The 21,321-nt window shown below is 35.8% G+C and overlaps 5 protein-coding genes across 6 annotated transcripts; 2 read left to right on the top strand and 3 right to left on the bottom strand.

Moving 5' to 3' along the window:
* The first annotated feature begins 1,872 nt into the window (after positions 1 to 1,872).
* On the top strand, positions 1,873 to 4,642 carry PDX2 (pyridoxine biosynthesis 2). The gene is made up of 7 exons (XM_022285051.2): positions 1,873 to 2,139; positions 2,252 to 2,379; positions 2,797 to 2,884; positions 2,999 to 3,072; positions 3,677 to 3,868; positions 4,109 to 4,203; positions 4,293 to 4,642. Exons 1-7 carry the CDS (start codon positions 2,085 to 2,087, stop codon positions 4,411 to 4,413), a joined length of 753 nt encoding a protein of 250 aa, XP_022140743.1. The 5' UTR covers positions 1,873 to 2,084; the 3' UTR covers positions 4,414 to 4,642.
* Positions 4,643 to 5,202: 560 nt separating this feature from the next.
* On the top strand, positions 5,203 to 7,896 carry NF-YC10 (nuclear factor Y, subunit C10). The gene is made up of 4 exons (XM_022285049.2): positions 5,203 to 5,835; positions 6,015 to 6,099; positions 7,450 to 7,491; positions 7,608 to 7,896. Exons 1-4 carry the CDS (start codon positions 5,344 to 5,346, stop codon positions 7,679 to 7,681), a joined length of 693 nt encoding a protein of 230 aa, XP_022140741.1. The 5' UTR covers positions 5,203 to 5,343; the 3' UTR covers positions 7,682 to 7,896.
* A 3-nt stretch (positions 7,897 to 7,899) lies between these two features.
* Positions 7,900 to 10,420, bottom strand: LOC111011238 (syntaxin-71-like). Of its 2 annotated transcripts, XM_088120813.1 has the most exons (9): positions 10,071 to 10,420; positions 9,872 to 9,997; positions 9,605 to 9,770; positions 9,415 to 9,500; positions 9,061 to 9,129; positions 8,930 to 8,974; positions 8,787 to 8,849; positions 8,616 to 8,692; positions 7,900 to 8,535 (listed from the first exon to the last, which is right to left on the bottom strand). In XM_088120813.1, exons 1-9 carry the CDS (start codon positions 10,224 to 10,226, stop codon positions 8,523 to 8,525), a joined length of 801 nt encoding a protein of 266 aa, XP_087976939.1. In that variant the 5' UTR covers positions 10,227 to 10,420; the 3' UTR covers positions 7,900 to 8,522. The 2 variants fall into 2 exon arrangements, with proteins under 2 accessions (XP_087976939.1, XP_087976940.1); XM_088120814.1 differs by lacking the exon at positions 7,900 to 8,535 and having other exon boundaries at positions 8,612 to 8,692.
* Positions 10,421 to 12,893: 2,473 nt separating this feature from the next.
* Positions 12,894 to 13,659, bottom strand: LOC111011042 (Preprotein translocase Sec, Sec61-beta subunit protein). The gene has a single exon (XM_022284655.2). The coding sequence runs from the start codon at positions 13,556 to 13,558 to the stop codon at positions 13,235 to 13,237; it is 324 nt and encodes a 107-aa protein (XP_022140347.1). The 5' UTR covers positions 13,559 to 13,659; the 3' UTR covers positions 12,894 to 13,234.
* A 1,892-nt stretch (positions 13,660 to 15,551) lies between these two features.
* On the bottom strand, positions 15,552 to 20,069 carry LOC111010985 (MLO-like protein 6). The gene is made up of 14 exons (XM_022284579.2): positions 19,771 to 20,069; positions 19,590 to 19,647; positions 19,185 to 19,438; positions 18,686 to 18,802; positions 18,545 to 18,605; positions 18,356 to 18,444; positions 17,399 to 17,473; positions 17,212 to 17,306; positions 17,073 to 17,122; positions 16,948 to 16,988; positions 16,656 to 16,865; positions 16,501 to 16,568; positions 16,353 to 16,413; positions 15,552 to 16,273 (listed from the first exon to the last, which is right to left on the bottom strand). Exons 1-14 carry the CDS (start codon positions 19,891 to 19,893, stop codon positions 15,785 to 15,787), a joined length of 1,791 nt encoding a protein of 596 aa, XP_022140271.1. The 5' UTR covers positions 19,894 to 20,069; the 3' UTR covers positions 15,552 to 15,784.
* Between the last annotated feature and the right edge of the window lie 1,252 nt (positions 20,070 to 21,321).

Genomic DNA, 21,321 nt, shown 5'->3' on the forward strand with positions numbered 1-21,321 from the left:
AATTTCATCAGGTTGATTATTTAATTATTTTTGTTTAGTATAATAAATTATGGATATGAGAGTTTGAACATCCAATATAAAGAAAATAAACAGACTTCAATTAACGCGCGTTCATGTTGTTATTTAATTACCTTCTCAAAATTTAGGTAGTACTTTTTGTTTATTATGTATAGCCGACTCAAATAATAAAATATTAACATAATATGCTAACTAATATATTTAATTGTTCATCATGCCACTTCCACTTGCTTAAAGCCTACCTGAAATTGTCAATCCCAACATAACTCAATGATAAGACACCTTACTTTTTTTATTTTAGATTAAATGTTCAATCACTACCCATAAACTTAACTAAATAAAATATTTAAAATCTTCGATCCCACGATAAAATAAAGAATAAGTATGGGACCAAATGATATTTAAATAAATAAAAAAAAAAGAGTTGTTGGTGGTGTTTGTTCTAGACATTCTTTCAGTTTCAATGATTCGAAAATGGAAAGCAAAACAAAAACAAAGGGAGAACAAGTGGCAATCTCACAATCCATGAAAGAAAATTAGCACCCACGGATGGAAAGATAGATAAAGTTATCGTACGCTGCTACATGTGTTAATATATTGAATTGTCGTTGAATAAATGCCTCTCCATAATCAAAAACACACTATAATGCAAATTGTCGTTTGGGTGGGCATGTGGAATACACATCCCAAGCTCAATTTTGTAGCAAATATGTTGTTGTTTTCAAATCCAATTAGTGTACTCTCATACGTGTCAATCTATTATTCGTTAGTGTTAGATAAACATGTGCCAACACAACATTAGTATAGTATAACGTGTGAAGTCAATGTGCACACGATTATATTAATGTGAATATGAAAGATTAATTTTACCGTAAGTCGCCACTCGTCAGCTTAAGTTTCTGAATTGATTGGTAATTTATCAGGTTATTAAGAGTATAATTCAAATAGTTGAGAATCGAGACATATTTTTACAATGACAAATCTTGTATGCGTTTGGAATAAAAGTTGTTTAGTTTTTGTGATATTGAAGGAATGTGGAAGCCCATAAAAATTATAGAATAAAAATGGAAGAGATACATATTTACAGTTCCTCACAAGAATAACTACTGTATACAAAATTATGATGTGATATTCTAAAGAAAACTAAAAAGATAAAGTAGTGGTATATAGTTACAAATTTATAAAATTCAATGATTTAATTAGTAGAAGGACCAGAAGGTTAAAATATTAGACTAACAAAATGATTAGAGTTAAAAGCGATTAAATTTGCAATTTGACATTTTAAACAAAATTAAATTGTGTTATTACAATTATAAGTTTTTGAGTATTGTCTAGTAGTTAAAATATCTCAATATGTACAAGAATATGGTAGATTAAAAATTCAAATATTGTATTTATGATGTTAGATTAAAAAAAAAATGTAAACACGGTTATCAAGTTAACAAATAAACAATAACATCAAACAATTTATTATAAAAAGAAAAAGAAAAGAAATACACTAAACCATCGTCAAAATAAACACTGCTCAATGGTTAAATATATACACACTCTCTCCAAGAGTATTTATAATTTGATATTAAAAAATAAAGAAGGTAGGATGCAATTGAAATATTGTTAAATCATGATTAAATTTATAAATAAGTACATCTAAATGATTAAATTAACTGATGACTCGAGTATAGTTCAATTGATTAAAATATTTAATAGAAATTCTTTTGAATTAAGGGTTCGATATCCATCTTAATTGTCCTATTGACGAAGTTAAAAAAGAAAAAGAAAATTAACAAAATAATTAAAGCTAAAACTAAGAGGATTAAATTTGCAATTTTACCGTCCTTTTAAAAAGGAAAACAGCACCATTTGGAAAAAGGCCGATTCTCAGCCGCCTCTGCCGCAGAGTGGGGTTTCCGTTTTCCAATAAGCGCCACTCGAAACGAGAGGTACGAAGTGTTCAATCAACTCACGCTTCTGATTCTCTCCATCGCTCACTCCCACTACCCGCGTTTCCGTCAATCGTCACCGGAGTTGGCCGCTTCTAGGGCCACTGAACGTTCCAATCGACGAACATGGCGATCGTCGGCGTTCTAGCTTTGCAGGGATCTTTTAACGAGCACATCTCAGGTATCTCCTTCTTATCCATCGCTACTTCCCTTTGTAGTTGCCATTTTTGTCGATGAATACACGCTTGTTTTAATGCGACAAGTTTCCGCCCTTAATTTACTGTGACGCACAGCTTTGAGAAGGCTTGGAGTGAAGGGCGTAGAGATAAGGAAGCCCGAGCAGCTTCTTAATGTAGCTTCTTTGATCATCCCCGGCGGGGAAAGCACCACCATGGCCAAACTTGCTGAGCTCCATAATCTGGTTTGCTCTCTTTCCTTTAATGTTGCATCTCTGAACATCTTCCAAGTTTTTCTTTAGTTTGTCCTAAATTTGATTCAAACACGGTACAAGCTTTCGCAATCTTCGAAAGGCATGCATGCCTGCATGTCTATAATTTGTAATAACAAAAAAAGCGAGCACAGAAAGAAGGAAAAAAGTTGAAGGATCCTGCTGTCAATCGCGTAATAAGCAGCAGTGCCATCTTCAAAACCTTGTTGGTGTCTAAACTGCTCGATTTTATTCAACCCGCTCAAAGCTGTTTTCTCGGATTAGACATATCAGACATCCCAAATTTACGAGAAAATCGTCTGTGTTCGTTTGGATGGGCTCGTATCAGATGGGACTTAGAATTAGAATCGATTGTAATATTTATCTTGTCGTATTTTTGTATATCTTCAGTTTCCTGCTTTGCGAGAGTTTGTAAGAATGGGGAAGCCTGTCTGGGGCACATGTGCAGGGCTTATCTTTTTAGCAAACAAAGCTACTGGTTAGATTTCCTTCCATTTTTCCTCGAACATCTCACATTCGGATGGTTTCTTTCACTAACTCCACCTCTGCTTGAAATGTGTTACAAATTTGATATGGATACATGTACTTCCAGGACAGAAAACCGGCGGACAGGAATTAGTAGGAGGTCTTGATTGTACTGTCCACAGAAACTTCTTTGGAAGTCAGGTAACTCTCTCTTGCTTCTCATGTTGGATTATGTTTATCAAGATGCATAAGCAATAGCTGGAAAACAAAAGAATCTTGGAAATTGGTACGGAACATGTATAGGAATAAAATTTGCATAAAGCTATCTTTGCCACTGTGGCTTTGTAGCACCTATGATTTACATGGAGTTTCTCGAATCATATCATGTTGGAAAAATATAACCATAAAGGATCTGAAGAGTGGAGATACTCGTTCATGTCCATAATAGGATCTCTTGGAATCTTTGAACTATGCTATTTGACGTATTTAAAATCTATATGTTCACTGGCTCAAATAATGACTTTGCTCCAATGAAAGTCCCATACTTGATGATTTAAATCCTCCTTATCACAAGCACGATGAGCTCTACTTGCATGAAGTTTTAATTGAAGCATGGAGTTAAGAATACAAAAACCTCAATGGTTTTTGATTTTTTGTTGTACATTAAGTTGATCTAGACCCTCACAGTTGTCCAAAGAAGTTCTTCTTAGATGTTGTTTCCCAATGTGATATTGGAGTTCCCTTTATTCATTGTCCATTTGTCGAGTTCAGATTTTCCTAATTTAAGGAGATCATGATTATTTAGCTTCAAAGCTTTGAGGCAGAGCTCTCGATGCCAGAGCTTGTGGCTACAGAAGGTGGTCCAGAAACATTTCGTGGAGTTTTCATCCGAGCTCCTGCAATTCTTGACGTGGGACCAGAAGTCCAAGTTCTGGCTCACTGCCCTGTCTCCTCAAACTCTAACGTGAATTCAAATTCCACTGGCGAAGACAAAGAGGTTTGTTCTATGTTATTTTTGAGCACCAGAATATCTCATAACATCTACACACCGCCCTATTAATTTGAACATCTAAATCACTGTAATCTGTATGTATAAACCAGGAAGTTTCAGGCTATAAGCAGTCAGGTTGTGAGACGTAGTTCAATAGTAGAACTGTTGAGAACTCACTCTGTACTGGAATTCTCATTTGCCTTCATTTTTCTTCCTCCCTTTCACACTGTGGTTTGTTTATCTTAGGAAAAAGGATCAGAAAGTAAAGTGATTGTAGCGGTGAGGCAAGGGAACTTGCTGGCAACTGCCTTCCATCCTGAATTAACATCAGATAGTAGATGGTATAACTTAGTCTCAACTTGAAATCCTACCTTGTACCTAACATGTCGTAATGATCATCTCGAGTGAGTTTCGATAATGGATTTTGCAGGCACAGTTACTTCTTGAAGATGGCTGGTGAAGTTGATGGATCCTCAAGTAGTATAGCAATCGAAGGAGTCGACAATGCAAGACTCGAAAGATCAAAGAGTGACCTTCCTATATTTCTTTAGTTTAAACAAAGTGAAACCCCACCCCACCAGAACTCATATTTACATTCTTAAGTTTCATTCTAGGTTCATTGGATTTATTCTGCAGCCTGCACCAGGTTTTATCTTCCTTATGCTAAGTTACACAATATTCTTCTGTTGTATTCCTTTCAAATTGCTGGTACTCTGTGTAGGAGGTTCTGTACATGGAGTTTAATTTTAAAAAAAGGCATTTCCTTTTGCACTGGATTAATCATTCGTTAATGTGCTGTTATAGGAAGTTTCAAATAGCAGCGAGTAAACTTCAGAAATAGGAAAAAGAAAAGAAATTAGTCTTTCCTAAATATGTTTTGTTTTTTATCGTTTTAAGTTTTAATAAAAGAAGGGGTTTAAATTACAACTTTATGGACTATCAAATTATTTTAGAGAAGAAAGAATATTTTTCTTACTCAAACAAATTAAATCTGTTTCCTAACTATTTTGTTATTAGGATTTATTTTACAATTGCTCTTTAAACCCATCAATATTTGAAAAGTGGTCTTTCCTTGTACAACAAGTTATTGTCAAAATAACACAAATTTCACGGGTTTAAATTAATAGTGACTATTTCAATAGGCTGAAGTACTAACTTACTTCCCTTGAGGTCGAATCTCCTCTTACTTTTTTTTTTTAATTTAAATTTTTGACGGATCCCATACTTTTATTGAACTTAAAAAATAAAAATAATAACGAAATTTATTGTCACAATTTTGGAAATAGCCCTACTTGATATATTGACATGGTTTTTTAGTTTTATTTTTTTGGAGATGATATATGGGCCTTTATTTTTTTGAGATAGTGTACGGGCCATCTGAATGGGCCCAACGAAGGCCCAAAAAAAGCAAACACACAGTAAAATCCGTGGTGAAAAAGGACCGAGACTTCCCCTAATTTCAGAAACACCGAACTTTAACAATGGCTTCGTCCAAAAAATCTAGTACTGAAGCGAAGAGCAAAGAAGCGGGAACATCGAAATCAGCCACCAAAACCAAAGCCAAAGCCAAAACCAAAACCCTCAGCAACGCCACAAAATCCGACAAGGACGTTTCCAAGAAGAACAACAACAAGAAGAAGATTAGCAACAAGAAGCACGCCAACAATGGCTCCGCCGAGGAGAACGACGTCTTTGAGATCTCTGCTCCAGATTCAGCATCTAGAGAGGACGACGCCGATGAAGACAGAACCGAAACCACGAGTAGAAAAGCTAACAGCTCGAAATCGAAGAAAGTAAAGCGGAACCATGGGAAGAAGGAAGAGAATGGTTACGAAGAAGAAGAAGAAGAAGAAGAACAAGTCGAGGAGAAGATTTACAAATTCCCAATGCATCGGATCAAAAAAATCACGAGGGACGAAAATTCTGATTTACGTATAAATCAGGAAGCCTTGTTTCTCGTCAACAAAGCCACGGTAAGCGCCCCCCAACCAGTGAATTGTGCTCCCAGAACTGCTCGATTAGAGTTCGATTAAAGAATTAGGTATTTTCTGTTGGTGGGTGGTGGGTTGGGGAGAAATTGTTCTATAATCTTACGTTTATTGTTTCTAAAATTGATTCTGTTGCGTCTGCAAAAACTTCTTAATTGTTGCAGGAGATGTTTCTCGTACAATTTTGCAAAGATGCTTATGCTTGCTGTGCTCAGGATCGGAAAAAGTCTCTTGCTTACAAGCATCTATGTAAAGTTTCTACTCCCTGTTCTAAATAATGTGACACCTGCAAATTATATCATAGTATATTTCAATTGCAATTTACAATTATTAAAATAAAAAAAAGTAAAAATTGGACCTGAAAATAGTTGAGAGGGTTCCAACTCCACTAGCATATACACATCATGACAGAGCTTTAACTTTTAATGGGCTGCAATGTTTTAATTTATGCTCCTCATGATACAAGGGCTCACATTTAATAGCGTCTGATTTCTTTCTGTATTCATGCTGCAAAATGAATAACAGCATGATGGGAAGATATCAGGGTCCTGTCACATTTTAACATGGACTGTGAACTTAGATATAGGTTACTCTAACTTCTTGGTAAAGGGATTTGTATTATCAGCCTCATCTATAATTTTATGTTGTGTTGTGGAATTACTGATTTGTATTATCAGTGCGTTGGTTTATGCTTTCAAAGAGACGATTTCTATGGTGGCATGGAAGTTTTTGTTAAATCATATCACAAAGCCACATTTTATCTGGCTGGAATTGGATGATTTACTGACCCAAATTATGTGTAGAGAGACTCCCAATAAGTTCACGTATATGTGGAGGAATAAGAAATGGCTAGTAGTTCAATCCGATACTTGGGAAGGGAATAAGTGAGTTGGGGAGGGCTGAATATCGGCCTTCCTTATCTTGGGTAATTCTTAAGTTGGGTGGTCAACGAGACAGACAAGGGACCGAATTGGAGGAGAGTATATTTGGGAATTGATAATGGGGCATTGTGAATCTAGTAGAAATTTCAATTTAGATGAGGAGCGAACAAGAAGACTCCTGGATCTCTTCCCTTAGTTTTGTATAATGTATTCCATCCATTAATAGAAAGTTAATTCAAGTATCTATCATCTGTCTAGGCGATTTTATCAAAATAATGCTGAAAGTTTGATTAGACTTTCACTTTACATATTGCTTCATTTTATCTGGTATTGCTTCCAATTTTACATGAGGGAATTCTGATGACCCTTCTTTTATTTATTGACAACATTTTGATGGTGAACTATATGGCGGTTAAAAGGAAGGAAATAAAGAAAATTTATCTTTTCCGGAGTTACCTATGGGAACATCATTGAATTTCTATGCATATGTTGTACCTCCAGCAATCGAAATAAGATGTGTTCAATTCAAATGTATTTCTGGAACCTTATCATAGACCATCCTTTATCCTGCTTGAAATTTAACTTTAGAATCTGCTCTCTTTGGATAATAGCCACCTAATTCAGTTCAGAAAACATGTTTCTGATTGATTAACGAAGCATTATTTTAGATGTAAGACTTTCACTGAAGTAGTAGTAAGATTATCCTTTGTTGTTGCAGCATCGGTAGTTTGTAAAAGGAAGAGGTATGACTTTCTTTCAGGTACTTATACACGGCTCTTATATATGCTCAACTACTTCTATTATTTCAGATGATGAGAAATCTAACTCGATAGACAACTTATAAAACGTCACGATACTTTTTTTTTCCCTTTTCAGATTTTGTCCCAGAAAAATTAAAATTTGAAGATGCGTTAAAGGAGAGAAGCATGGCGGAATCAGGGAAAGGCTAGGCTTCTTCATATTTTAATCTAACACTTCATTTTGTTATCTTGATGTGTGATATTTAGGCTTATTTTTTATCATGTCAATGATCATACATGGGAGGTAGAACATACCGTCTTTATTCCCCTCCTAACAGTTCTGTAATCTGTTAACGACATCTTGATTCTATTCTAACAGGAATTCTAACAAAAGTTGTTTAAAAAGAAGGGTTATTTAGACTCAAGATCAGAGGTGAGAAATAAATCTGGTACCTGGAGTCCATCATGGGGAGGTATGTTGAGTATGAAAATGCTCTACAAGAATTTTAACATTCTCCCCATTTTCAAGCGGGTACAAACATGATTCAAAATGTCGAGAGACATGTCGACATCGACATAGGAAGAAAGTCGATTTTTTTCATGCCGTAGACATGTCGACATTTTCACAAGTAAGTTACTCATATTTTTACATATGATGGTTAAAAGTGATCGATTATAGCGATACAATTAAATTTTTTTTTACTAAATAAAATACTTTTTCATTAATTTCCACAATTTCAATGATTTTTTTCCATTAAAGTATATAATATTCTTACCATATTATCACAATTACACCATCACTTATGACGATGAAGCATTACAAAAGCAGAAACCAAAGTCGAGAAGATAATATTGATATTTGAATTCTTCCAATTACATAAATGCTGAGTGAAAATGCGAGATAGTAAATCCAATAATGAAATAAAGAAATTCTACCCATAGCTAAGAACATCATTGAAAAATGTTATTCGATGAATGCTCCTCCATGATACCTCTAAGTTTAGGATCATCCCACAATTAAACACGTGAGACAAGAAGCTCTTAAATCATCTCAGCTTAATATACTGTAGAAACATGACAAGTATTAGATAAATATGTTAGAAGAGAACGGCAATCTTTTGGAAAGATGGGAGAGAGAACTTACTTGTACAAGTAAGAAGCAATTCCAAGAATTACGCATAGAAGAATAATATCAATGCAAAAGTTTTGGCTCGATCTCACCTTCGAATACGAAAATACAATAAAAAGGGCTGTTCGTTTGGACAATACTTGCTTTAATGAATGAAACGACAAGTTTGGATAAGACATTAGTTACCTCATAGAGTGTTTCCTTGAGCCTAACATTAGTATTTTTAATCTCATTAGTCACCTTGTCTACCTGCAGAAATGTCAAGAACAGAACCAGCTAAGAGACTTATCATTTGCTCAACCTCGACCAAACAAGCCTGTAAATTCTACCTTTGCATCTATCTCGTCGATTAATGGAACTTGCCTATCCAATTCCTGGACAAGGATAAAACCAATTAGATGGCCCAAACAGAGCACTATTAAACCACTCAATTTGTCCGTGTTTTTCTTTCACTACTGACCTCATTCATTTCATGGGCCAGATCTTTTAGCATATCCAATCCTTCAGATATGATATCGAGACCTTGATCCTGTAAAGATGAAGGAAACACAGTCTCACTATTATACAAAACTGATCAACCGATCTTTGTTTTGTAGGAACGACAAAAACAACCATCTCGCTATTTCCTTTGGTGCTAATTTTTTTCTTTCAATGATGAGGCGGGTCCATTAATGCGAGAATACATCAAAAGAATAAATTTGCTCCAACTCATCCGATTTGATCAAGCCTCTACAATGTTATTTCTTTCTTATTCGTCTAGTGCAATTTAATAACAAATTTCCATGGCAGAAAATTGGTAAAGAAACTCACATGCCTGTTTCATCTTCCGCATTTCATAGTCCTGCCGAAACTGACTCGATTCTTCACTTTGCTGGAAATACTCGCTCTCAAAGTTTCCATCTAAGATTTGGTCATAAAACAATGAAGCCTCATATAGTTTCCCATTTAAGAAAGTAAAACAAAAAATGAACAAACATAACATATCTCTAGCTTGATTAAGAAACCTGATGATGAATCAAACTTGATGTTTTTAGATGATGAGGAGGATGCCCATCCTCCAGATTGTTTGCCTGCTGAGGTAGCCCCATCCGGTATCGCCTTAATCCTCTCTTCAAGCGCAAGAACAAGGTCGCCTCTCACCGCAAGCTCTTCTTTCGGAAGCCCTTTAACCTGTCCTCATAAACAATCACATTCAATTAAATTAAGAAATCAAAAAGAAAAGAGAGGAGAAAGCCAAAGCCCAAATTAGAGCGGGGAAATTTTGTTTTGACCTTCTTGCGGGCCAATTTATGGAGCTTAGGGACTTCGTCCATCAATCGGGCCTTCTTCCGGCGTACCTCGGCGTTCATCGCAACTGCAGAAGCCCTATTCTTCTCAGTCGCGGCGGTCTCAGATTTCTAAAAAGAATCAATTAATGTCGGGCAATCCAATCCAAGAATTAGAAGCAGGAGGAAGGGAGATTGGAGAAACCTTGAGAGCGGCTTCGATTTCGAGCTCAACGGCGGCGAAGAGGCGAGCAAAGACATCGTCTCCATAGGCATTGAGCTCGCGCTGCTTCTCGACATCATACTTGTCGTATTTCTGGCAGATGGCGTCGACACGGAAGATGATGTCGATGACGGTCATTTTTGCTCGGAATCAGGATGAGGATCAGGCACAAATCTGGAGGACGAAAAAGGAAAAAAGATTGAAGGAATTGGATTCTGGTTGCGTTTTGTTTGGTTTTGTTTGGATGAACACCCATGAAATTGGAACCCATCTTCTCTTCTGACTCTCAGACGTCCAGCGGACAAACCGGTTTCGAAGATGCAGGAGAAACAGATGGCGGGTAACCACCATCCTAAAAAAAAAAAAAAAAAAAAAAAAACTTTTAAACGAAAAAAGTTATATATAAAATTTACCATAAAAGATTTAAAATAAAGTTGAGGCTAAGTATATGTTAAATCTTCGATGTTTGGAAGTATATTTTTTCTCTCTCTTCGGTTTAGTCTTATTTTATAAAAGATTTCAATCTAGTCTCGAATGTTTAAATATTTTTTAATTTAATTTTTCATAATTTGCCAGAGGGAAGTGAATTGACGTAAAATTTTAGAGGAGAAAATATATCATAAAAAAAAATTTCAAAACTTTTTTTCTAATATATAACGGGGAATCAAAGCTTTACTCCTCTATATTCAGGACGCTTGAGCCTGCACCTGGGCTCAAATACGAGGGACAGGAGTTTCTGTATCTCTAAGCCAGTTTGACCAAGAGATTTCAAGCCGTTGACAACCACGCTACCCTTTGAATTTCTATAAAATTTTTAAAAATTTAGAGAGAAAATTAGAGTTTTTCATCTCTTATATAAATTTATCCTCTACATTTTCAACAATTCACTAAAATATTATGTTAGGTAAGTTTATCATTAGTCAATTTTAACATTTACCAATAGTTAGAGATTAAATTAAAACTTTTAAATAATAGAGACTAAGTTCAACATATATTTGGCTTAAAATTTAATTAGAAAAACCATTTTAATCAAATTTGGGTTTAAATCTCATTTTACTCTCTTCAAATTTATTTTAATCCTTCAACTACCACAAAAACAAAAAAAAAGGTCGGAAAGGAGGAAAAAAAAAAGAAGTACTTTCATGCTTGCTGTTATTGTGACATTTAATATTTCACTCACGCAATAGAACTTAGCCAACTTATGTGTTTTCCTTAATTTTCTAATACTCTTGAAACACTCAATTCTTTCGTCCATACTATTATAACTATCCTTCAGAATAATAATTTTATTTTGTTAAATTTAACATAATTCTAATGCATTGCTAACTTAGATCCATGTAGAAAAATTAAAAAAAAAAAAATTTAAATACTATTTGTGCAAGGGCTGGTTCAAATTCGGTGACTTTCCAAGCTAAGGACCATCGCCCCTTCGATCGCAGCCCTCTCTCCTCTTTGCCACTTCCAAGCCTCCTCTACTTTGCCGTTGTTCAAAACCAACCTCGCCGCAATCGTTTTCAAAATCTTGCTTCTACCGACTATAATTCATAGAGTCGTCTCTATGAATGCCAAAGACAGATAGATTCGTTACCTTTGAAAATTCCGTTATTTTTGACGGACGATGAAAAAAAGCTGAATACCATAGAATAGTATTTTCCGTTTGTTTCCCCTTTTAGAATGCAGCGCTATATTTGTGTGAACCACAGGCACGCCCTTAATTAAAATTTAAGACGTCCACCCCCGAGTGGGAGAAAATTTTATTCCATCCTCTCAGAAGAAAGCATCAAGACATTTTTTGTTGCAAACACAACCCACAATACAAATAATTTCATCTATTTATAGTAATCATTGATATTTCTCATGCAATTCTCCAACAGCTCTGCAGATGTAAACTTCTGAATTATCAGTCAATTAAACAGCAACTGACTGGTGAGATTCAAATTGGAATAAATTTATGAATCAGAATTGTTCCATTCGATCAAGTCCATTGAAGCGAATCCCAAAAAGAAGCAAAAAAACCAGGGTCTGGAACTCTCTACTACATCCCAATTCCCAATACACACAAGCCTAAGATTTTTCAACATCCTAAAGCTTAGATATGAACACACACTCGTTTCCTTCACAGAAAGACAAATGAATAATGCTTCAGCTTCCAAAATATCAAATTTTCAGATGAGTTTATTCTTCCAAATGGCACCATTCAGTGCATAGAACTCAACCCAACCCTCACAAAGAAAAAGGAAAAACAAGACACAATGAATTATAAACTGCCCTCCAAATATTTGGCTGAAAAAATATGGCTTCGGCCAAAAAAAGAGATCAACACCCTCCCGTTCAGCTTGCAGCCAAGAATTCCTTTAAATGGAGCCCTCCTCACAGGCTTAGAAACTCAATTATGAAAGATTATTGGAGTCTTATCCAATGGAAACTGAAATCTTCACTCAGAAATCTTGCTTCTGCGCCGGGAGCCTATTTTATACATCCTTCTAAATACTCTCTACCTTAGAAAGAAGCCTTCAAGCGCACTTTACACTTTACTTCCAGTTTACCCACTAGTACAAAAGTTATAAAGCTAAAACTACAAATCAAAAGAAGCTTTGTGCAATGGAATTTGATTCTATCTTCTCATCTCTAATTATAAGTAGAAGTGGTTGTAAAAAAACGCTTACCAAACAAAACAACCAAACTTCAACTTCTTTGGAAGAATCTAATGTGTGTGTATCCTTCAGAAAACGTGCACAATCCATTATTGATGGGTGCTAATTAAGAAGAGCCCAAATACAGAGCAGAGCCTCCACTCATCCAAAATGAAACCTAGAAGAAACAGATATATTTATAGCATATAAAACCCCAATTTTCAGTGAAAACACGAACCATATACAGACTAGAGAACCCCTGCAATCCGCATCAGTCGCAGGAAGTGGATTGAGCTAAGAGAACAAATGAGCAAAAGAACTATCTAGTTCCTTTTGATTCGTCCACAATTGACAAAATTGAAACCTCAAGGGACCACAACGATTGTGTAATTTACAGAGCAAAAACCGAGAACAAAGCGTTATGTCATCAGGTCAGATGCGAAACCCGAAGAACATTTTATCTAAGGAATGAAAAGATCCGAAAAAACAAGATATTCGAAAATGACAAAAGGATTAAACTCCCGCGCCGGATCGCGCTCGATAGAGCTTACCAAAGACGTGGAGGCCGGTAACGAATCCGATGAAACAGAGGCTCATGACGAGGACGACGGTGGGGGAAATCTTCAAGCCAGGAGCATCGTCGGTGTAGAACCTCAACATGTTGCCACCGCCACTCGATCCGGCGCCAACAACTCCACCAGAGCCGGCGGAACCAGTGGATGTGAGACGACGTCGACGGAGGCCGGCGGTCGCCGCCGCGGAGCCACGCGGAGCCGCGACGCCAGGTCTGGATGTCGAAGAGGATGCAGATTGAGATTGAGAGGTGCCTCTGGCCATGGATTGGGACGCGGAGGAGAAGATCGGAATTAGGCGATTCGGGAGAGACGACCGAACGGTGGAAAATGAGAAACAAACCAGAACCTTCACAGACTAATGAATCGTGAATAAATAATAATATATAAACTTTGGGGGTAGTTTCGTAAATTGCAGGTGCTTTCTCAATACTTATATTATAAATGAATTAAATAATTCTGAACCTTTTTGTTTTATTCTTTTATCTTGGATAGATATTTTATGATTATTTACAACTGATTTTTTACAGATTCATCGATTATTTAAAATGTATGTCAATGTGTAATTTGCCAAATCGGAAAAATAAAAATATGATGATTTAATACTGATTTTTTTTTTTCATATTTTAAATTGGACGAGATTGTTACAATACAACATAGAACAAATAATAATTGACAATTATGTTTTTCAATTATCTGACATTTGAATACAGTAATAAAAAGATAGGTAGAAAAAGGAAGCAAATAAAATAATTTACATTTATTAGCAGTTTACAAAAATATCCAGATTCAGGCGTAGGCATAGACAAAACACTCCAGTCTAGTGCGAAACAGGAGGATCGTGAAGCGTAGGCGTGTCACGGCGGGCGTCGGCGCCACGTTGAGGCGGGCCGTACAAGACGCGAAGGCGGCGCGTGGTCCTCTGGCGTGGGTCCGTGGGCTCCCCGTCGCCGACGTAGTGAACCACGGCCACCGTCAGAAGCAGCACTCCCAAGCACAGTACGGCGTAGCAATGGCGGCCCAGCCTCCCCAGAAGCGCGCCCACCGTCGTGTCCATCTCCATCTCGAAATTTTCTAAATTAGTGGGAATTTTGGGTATGGGAATTTAATATTTATAATGGGATGAGCTGAAAAAGGTTTTTGGGGAGTCGATAATTGATGAAAGAGTGGGGAATCGGATAGGGATGAAATGGGATTTCTGTGGGCAATGGCCATTCGGTGGGGACTAATATTTCTGACTTTTCTCCATTTTCCAAAATATCTATCCCCTTCCCTTCATCCTTACACATGTCCCGTCAATTTAGCTAACAAATCTCTCAACCTTTTTTTATTCCATTTCTTTCTTTTATAGAGTTAAAGAAGCCTTTTAGGCATTTCAATGATTTGGTATTAGACAAAGTTCGGAACGTGGATGTGGATGAAAATTTCAGAACCGGTAAACAAAAGTTTTAATTGTAATTTAATTGCACTATAATTGACTACATTGTAATAATAAAATCTAAGAGTATGAGTAATAATTATATAAAAATATTGACGTTGATAAAATTTACAAAAAGCTAAATGACAAATGTGGAGATTGATGAATAACATGATTTGAAGTAATAAATGAAACTTTATTTTAACTTAATTATGATGTAATTTATCATTATTGATACTTTCTTTATGTTCTTTTTAATATCTCGAAAAAATGATATTGATTCATATATTAGGATCCTTCGAAATGTTGCTGAACATTTTAAATAGTAATGTATATTAGTATTGATATTGTACTCTTTAAAATAGACTTTGATCTCTATTGATATCGATATTTGAATTATTAACTATATCTACGATTGAGAGATAGAGAAGAGATAGAGAGAATTTATTAAAAAAATATATATTTGATTTAATTAAAATACATAAATGAAATAAAACAACCCATTTAAAATAAATAAATAAATTACTAGTCATGTGAGTAGAATAATATACAAAATGATGAGAAGATGAGAGAGAGGGTGATAGTTGGGTGTGGCGTTTACGTGATAGACTATGGGAGAAAGAACGAGAAAATACTTAGGTCAAGATCTATCTTGTATTTATCGAAACTCCCATCCCTCTCTTTTCTTTTTAATTGTCCAAATTGAGGAGGAAGAGGGAGTAGAGGGTACAAAACGATCAGATCCGAAAATTTCTCTATAATATTGGAGCATCCATCCGAGCCCATTATGTTGTTCAAATTGAATGATGGAAATGGAAGCGCATATTTCGAAGACAGAAAATAAATAAATTAGAAAAGTTTTATTTTTCTTCATTTCCTTTTTACTATACCCCATCGCCCCACCCTTATTTCCTATCCAACCTATTAAAAAAAGGGGAAAGAAACGGAAACGAAGTATAATATACAAAAACAATGCAAGAAATTGCATCATTTTAGAAAGAACGACTCCAATCATCCTCCTCTATAAATTAATAATTAAAAAGAAAAAAAAACTGAGAAAGAATTAAATTAGCCTCATAATGTATCAACTCTTCTATCAAACGAAAATTCCTTGGGCCCCACATCAATCTCGTGCTGCTCCGCAGTATTGGTCCGTTGGGCCTCCGGAGCCGGGACCTGGGTCTGGTCGGGCCGCGTCGAATCCTCTCCGGCGTCGGTTTCGGGAGCCTCGAGGTCGCGGTGGTGGTGGTGGCTGTAGGAACTGGAGCCTTCGCCTTGTGGGTGGCGGTGGAAGTGGTGGGAGGGCGATGGGGATTCCGGGTCCCACTGGTCGTTGTCGAAATTGGATCTTCTCGGGGAGGTGTGGACGCTGTCCAATTCGCTCCGGTAGTGGCGGAGGAGGTGCACCGGCGACATGTGGTGGGAGGGCGTCGCCGGCCGGCTCGACATCGGCGTCACGGAGCCCCGGTTATGCTTTATGTGTTTTCGGGCCGTGTGGTGCCAGTTTCTCAACGCCGTCGCTACTCTCTCGTTAAAAATCGTCGGCTTCATCGTTGAACCCATCTAAAAAAACAAATCAAATTCATAAAAAAGTATAGAGTAAAAATTATTTAAATAAAACATAAGGTTTTAAATTGGGTACCTGTGTGACCAAAGCGTAGAGGGGCAACGTGACGTAACTGCAGAGGATCTGTACCAGGACTCTGTTGCAATATTGCAATTATAATCAGAATTTGATTAAATACTTTCTATTAATTAATGACTTTTTTTTTTTTTTAGTGTAAACGTACCCCATTGTAATTCTTATAACCAAATCCTCCGTGTGCTCGTGGAAGCAAGATTTCATCCCAAATTCTTTCTGTAAAATTGAAGATTATTACATAAATAAATAACCCACAAGGACGCTATAAAATCGAATTATAATGAATTTAAATTGAATAATTACCCAAGTCCAAGCAAAGAAGGCAAGCTGAAAGGCATTCTGAAAGAGCACGAAATTGATGAGATAGAGGATGAGGCGTGGGCGGTTGAACCAAAACAGGTCATCCCCTGGCTCTACCACCGGTACCCCCTTCACCACCTCTCCTCTCTCTTGAATCCTCAGGGCCATTTTCGTAATTATAACTTGCAACTTCGTTCCCACCAATAACACAATCTGCACATTTCATTTCACAATTATCATTTTAATTATTTAATTAATCACCAGCCCCCCTCGTCAAATATCAAATTAATCTTACAATTAATGGGATAAACGGCAGCCATAGATATGCCCTCCACCCTGCACATAAACACAAAAATTGGTCAAATCAGTGTCGTTAATTTTTAATCAATAATTAATAATAATTCTATTTATTTTACACACCGTGGGTGTTGAAGAGCAGGAAGAGGACGGCCAAGAACCAGATGGGAGGGCTGAAGATGAGAGTTTAATTAATTAGCATTGAGGGGTATGAAATGTGAATAAGTGATATTGGGAGGGGCTGAATTGGAATAAAATTTACCTGATACCCACAACCACCTTGAAATCTTCTTCCAGGGAGCGTTTTATGTACTTTTGGAAGTCAAATTTCTGATCGCTGTGGGGTGCCAGATGCGCCTGTTCCATAATATCAACTTAATTGTTATTTAAATATCAATTATTAACGTAAATAATAATAATATAGACAGATTAGAGAAAATTTGACTAACCATGACGAAGCCATGCCTTAAGGTCAAGTAATCAACCTTAGGAACCGACCTAACAAATTGTCGGAAGAAACAAACCTACACCCAAAAAAAAAAAAGTACAGATTCATTAAAAGACTCAAAATGGATACCAAATATTAATTGGATTTTGTCAATAGGGTTTTTCTTATCATATATATATTTATTAATCTAGTTGGACAATTAATTACCTACTCAATCAATGTATAAAATCCTTTCAATAGTCAATGCCCGTCACTCACGGTAAATCAACCATAAATAAATATCATTCAAACTAGATAGATGTCTAAAGAACAGAGTAAGTAAATGGATTGAATACGCAATTTAAGAAGCAATCAAGGAAAGAGAAATAAGTAGACTAGGGGAGGAGGAGGTGATTAATGAACCAGCAAAGCATTGAATACAAAAGAAAGAAAATAAAAAATAAAAAAGTCAATAGAATTTAAAACTCTATTGACATAAACACTGACGGCGTAAGCCACGGACACAGAAGCGTGAAAAGATAAAATTGTCCCCTCAATTAAAAAACAACAAAAAGGAAATAAACCAAAATCTCCCAAACAGATCATTCAACAATGCAATATATATATATATTCAATCCCAGACGCCCATTAAATTGGATCAAACGAAAAAGTCAAAAACGCCAATAATTCGTCCAAAAGTGGGGTCCTGAAATTATAATTTATAAAGTTATTTCAGAAAAGGAACCACATCCGGTGGTCATCCATGCAGCCGCATTACCATTCGGTGGTGGCCCTAATCTAATCTAACAAACTCTACACACGTTCAAGAAAAAAAAGAGTTTCCAATTAATTAATAATGCTTTTTTCTCTTGACCAATTAATTCATTAATTAATAATGCTTAAAATTAATTAATTGCGATTTTTTTCTTAATCTGTAAAATGGTAAAGAAAAATAACATGAATATGAAAAATAACTTACCATCCATATTAGAAAAGGCGATTTTGTCCAAAAGCTCAAGTGCCTTCTCCCGAACGACGTGTCCCTTGCAAACCTGAATCTTTCTGGATCTGTCGTGTAATTTAAATAAAAACATCATTAAATTGAATTCAAAACATGTTCTTTTTTTTTTTGGTTTAATTTGCGGAATTGAATTAAAAATTTAATTACCATGTGAGAATTGGTACTCCACGGTTCTTGTTTCCTTCTCCCACGACTTCCACCTTCTCATCTATTTTCCAAAAATTCCATTATATAGAGAGAGAGCCAAAAAAAAAAAATGATGACGTAATAAAAATGAAATTTACGTACCTTGGCATTCCCCAAAGCCAAAGTTAAGACACAGTACAGAACATGGAAAACGGCCAACACGAAGATGAAGATATGTAGCTGATGTATGCCTCCTTCCGACACAAATGGAACTTTACCCTGCATTTATTAATAAACCATAAAAATTGCTTCATTTTTTAACTTTTCCATTGCCCGAAACTATTAATTAAAAGTAAAAATGGAAAAATAAAAGGAAAGGTCATGTCTTGTTGTTCTATTAAATCTCTCCTGGCGGCAACAATGGAAAAATAAAGAGAGAGGGAAGAAATTTAGTTTGATTATTAAATTGAAGTTCCGTTGCTTGCTTGTGGAAGTGGATCACCATATTAAAATTTCAAACCGATGCCTTTTTTTCCATACCCTTTACGAAGATTCCGACGTCGTTTTCATGCGGCTTTGATCAAATACTTCGCATATATTATATAAAATAGTAATGATTTATTTACGGTACTAATTTTAAATTGGATACTTTTATATGTACCTTTGCTGCACATTTGTCGGTTCCACCGGCAGCGGCGAGGACGCGGCGGAAAGTTGCATTCACATGCGAGACGGCCAGAAGTTTCCGGCGATTGTGGTCGGAGACGACCAGGTCACCTTGCTTGGTTATCTCCTGCTCTCTCTGGGGGCTGCATGGATGCCACGTGGCAGCCACGTCGGGCGGTATACAAACGTTAGTGATGAGACTTTGCGCTACCGTCAGCAACAACGATATGAACCCCAATAGCATTAGCTCTGCAATTTGATCAATAATTTTAGGTTTAGATCCAAATTCGATGTAATTTTAAAGATTTTTTTTTCATCTTGGTTTTAAGATTATTCTAATTTTATGTTGAAATATTTAAAATTAATGAGAGTTTGAGATTGGGTATAGCCGTATAGGTACCTGATTTGATCTTCTCGAGCGCTTCATATAGAGCTCGTTTGTGCTTCTTCTTTAGCCACTGCGGTTTAATAATGAAATTCAGACCGACAAAAAATTGGAATCTTTTAAAGTGTGCAAATAAATGGACGGCAAAAAGAAAAATGAGGGGGTCAGTGAAACGGTGCGTTTAGGGTTTAGGTACCTTTCCGATGAGGTGGAGAATGTGTTCGATGATAATGGAAATCAAAACCAAGACGAAGCAGACGACGGCGACGGCCCACGTCGGCGTTTCCTCCAACGATCTTCCGGCACCGCCTCCGGCCATGTGGGTTTAATTTTCCGGGAAAATTGAAGGAAAAAAAGAAGAAGAAGAAGAAGAAGAAGAAGAAGAAGAAGAAGAAGAAGAAGGTTGTAAAAGAAAGTTATGGAAATTAATTAAGGGAGAAAAGAAAAAAAAAAGGATAGAGAGATGGATTGGGGGAAGGAAAGATTGGTATTTGAAGAGAAAAGGAAGAATATAAAAGAGAGTGATTGAATCGGGGAGGTGGAACTTGAAACTGCAAGTGGAGGCGATGACTTTGACTTTAGAACGCGTAAGCGAAAAAGAGACACACAAGGACGAGGGAAGACTCTCTGAATTTTTTTATTTGGTATTTTTTTTATTGGTTAAAATATTATTTCGTCCGGTTATTTAATTTATCTCGGTCCTTGTAGTTTTTGTATTTGATTGTATTGTACTCTTTTAAAAGTAACTATTGGTCTTTTAATCATTTATAATCAGGATATATATTAAAGATTTTTCATTACCTATAGAATTTGTATTAAAAATTTTGTAAATATACATCAAGTTATTACTTAAAGGTAAGATAATCAGAACAAACATTTGAGAAAGGAGTAATCAAAATTAATCATATTTTTAATTAATTTTGTTTTTATTTATTTATTTTTAATCAAGGATCCTTCAAATCAAGCCCTGTTACTTCATGACGTACCCCACTTAATGTCATTTTTTTAAAAATGTGTCTCCCCATTTTCAAAAATTAGGCTGCCTTTTTTTCCCACCATCTCAAATCAATCATCATCCATCGTTACCACAATAACTCAATTAAATGTCGTATTAAAAAATGAAAAGAAAAAAGAAAAAAAAAACCTCAATTAATGGCACTTCTGATATTGTAAAAACCAAAAGATATTAGGCTGCCTTTCATGGTAGGTGTTGCAGTTTTTTTAATTTTGATGTTGATGTCAATTTCGGAATTCCATGACTTTAATCTTTGGGAAGATGGTATTTTGATTGCCCGAAATTTTAATTTAAACTAATTCTAATTTATTTTTTAATTAATTAGTGCCTCCATTCTTTTTGCGAAGATATATACTTTTTAGCATCTCGATCACTTAAACTACATTTACGTTTTCGTTGGTAATTAAAATTGAGAATAGATGAGGAGATAAAAAATCTCTATATCGATGTCCATGAAATTTGTTTTTTGAATTACTATATTGAGAAAAACATATAGTTTATCCAAAGTGCATATTCAAACCCATGTCTCATTTTTTCCAGCTGCCCCTCCCTCAAGGAGGAGAAACTTTTTCATTGAAGTACATTCAGGAGAAAAATGATTTTGGTGTTTTTTTTTTTGTTGAAACAAAAGACCAATAAAATGTTAAAAAAAACAAGAGTAGGTATTTAAAGAGAGAAAAACTATAACTCAACATTGTTCAATCTATTCATTATGTTAATATCTTTTTGCAA

Source organism: Momordica charantia (assembly GCF_013281855.1).
Source record: "Momordica charantia cultivar OHB3-1 chromosome 2 unlocalized genomic scaffold, Mcharantia_2.0 BLBB01000002.1, whole genome shotgun sequence".
Classification (NCBI taxonomy): Eukaryota; Viridiplantae; Streptophyta; class Magnoliopsida; order Cucurbitales; family Cucurbitaceae; genus Momordica; species Momordica charantia.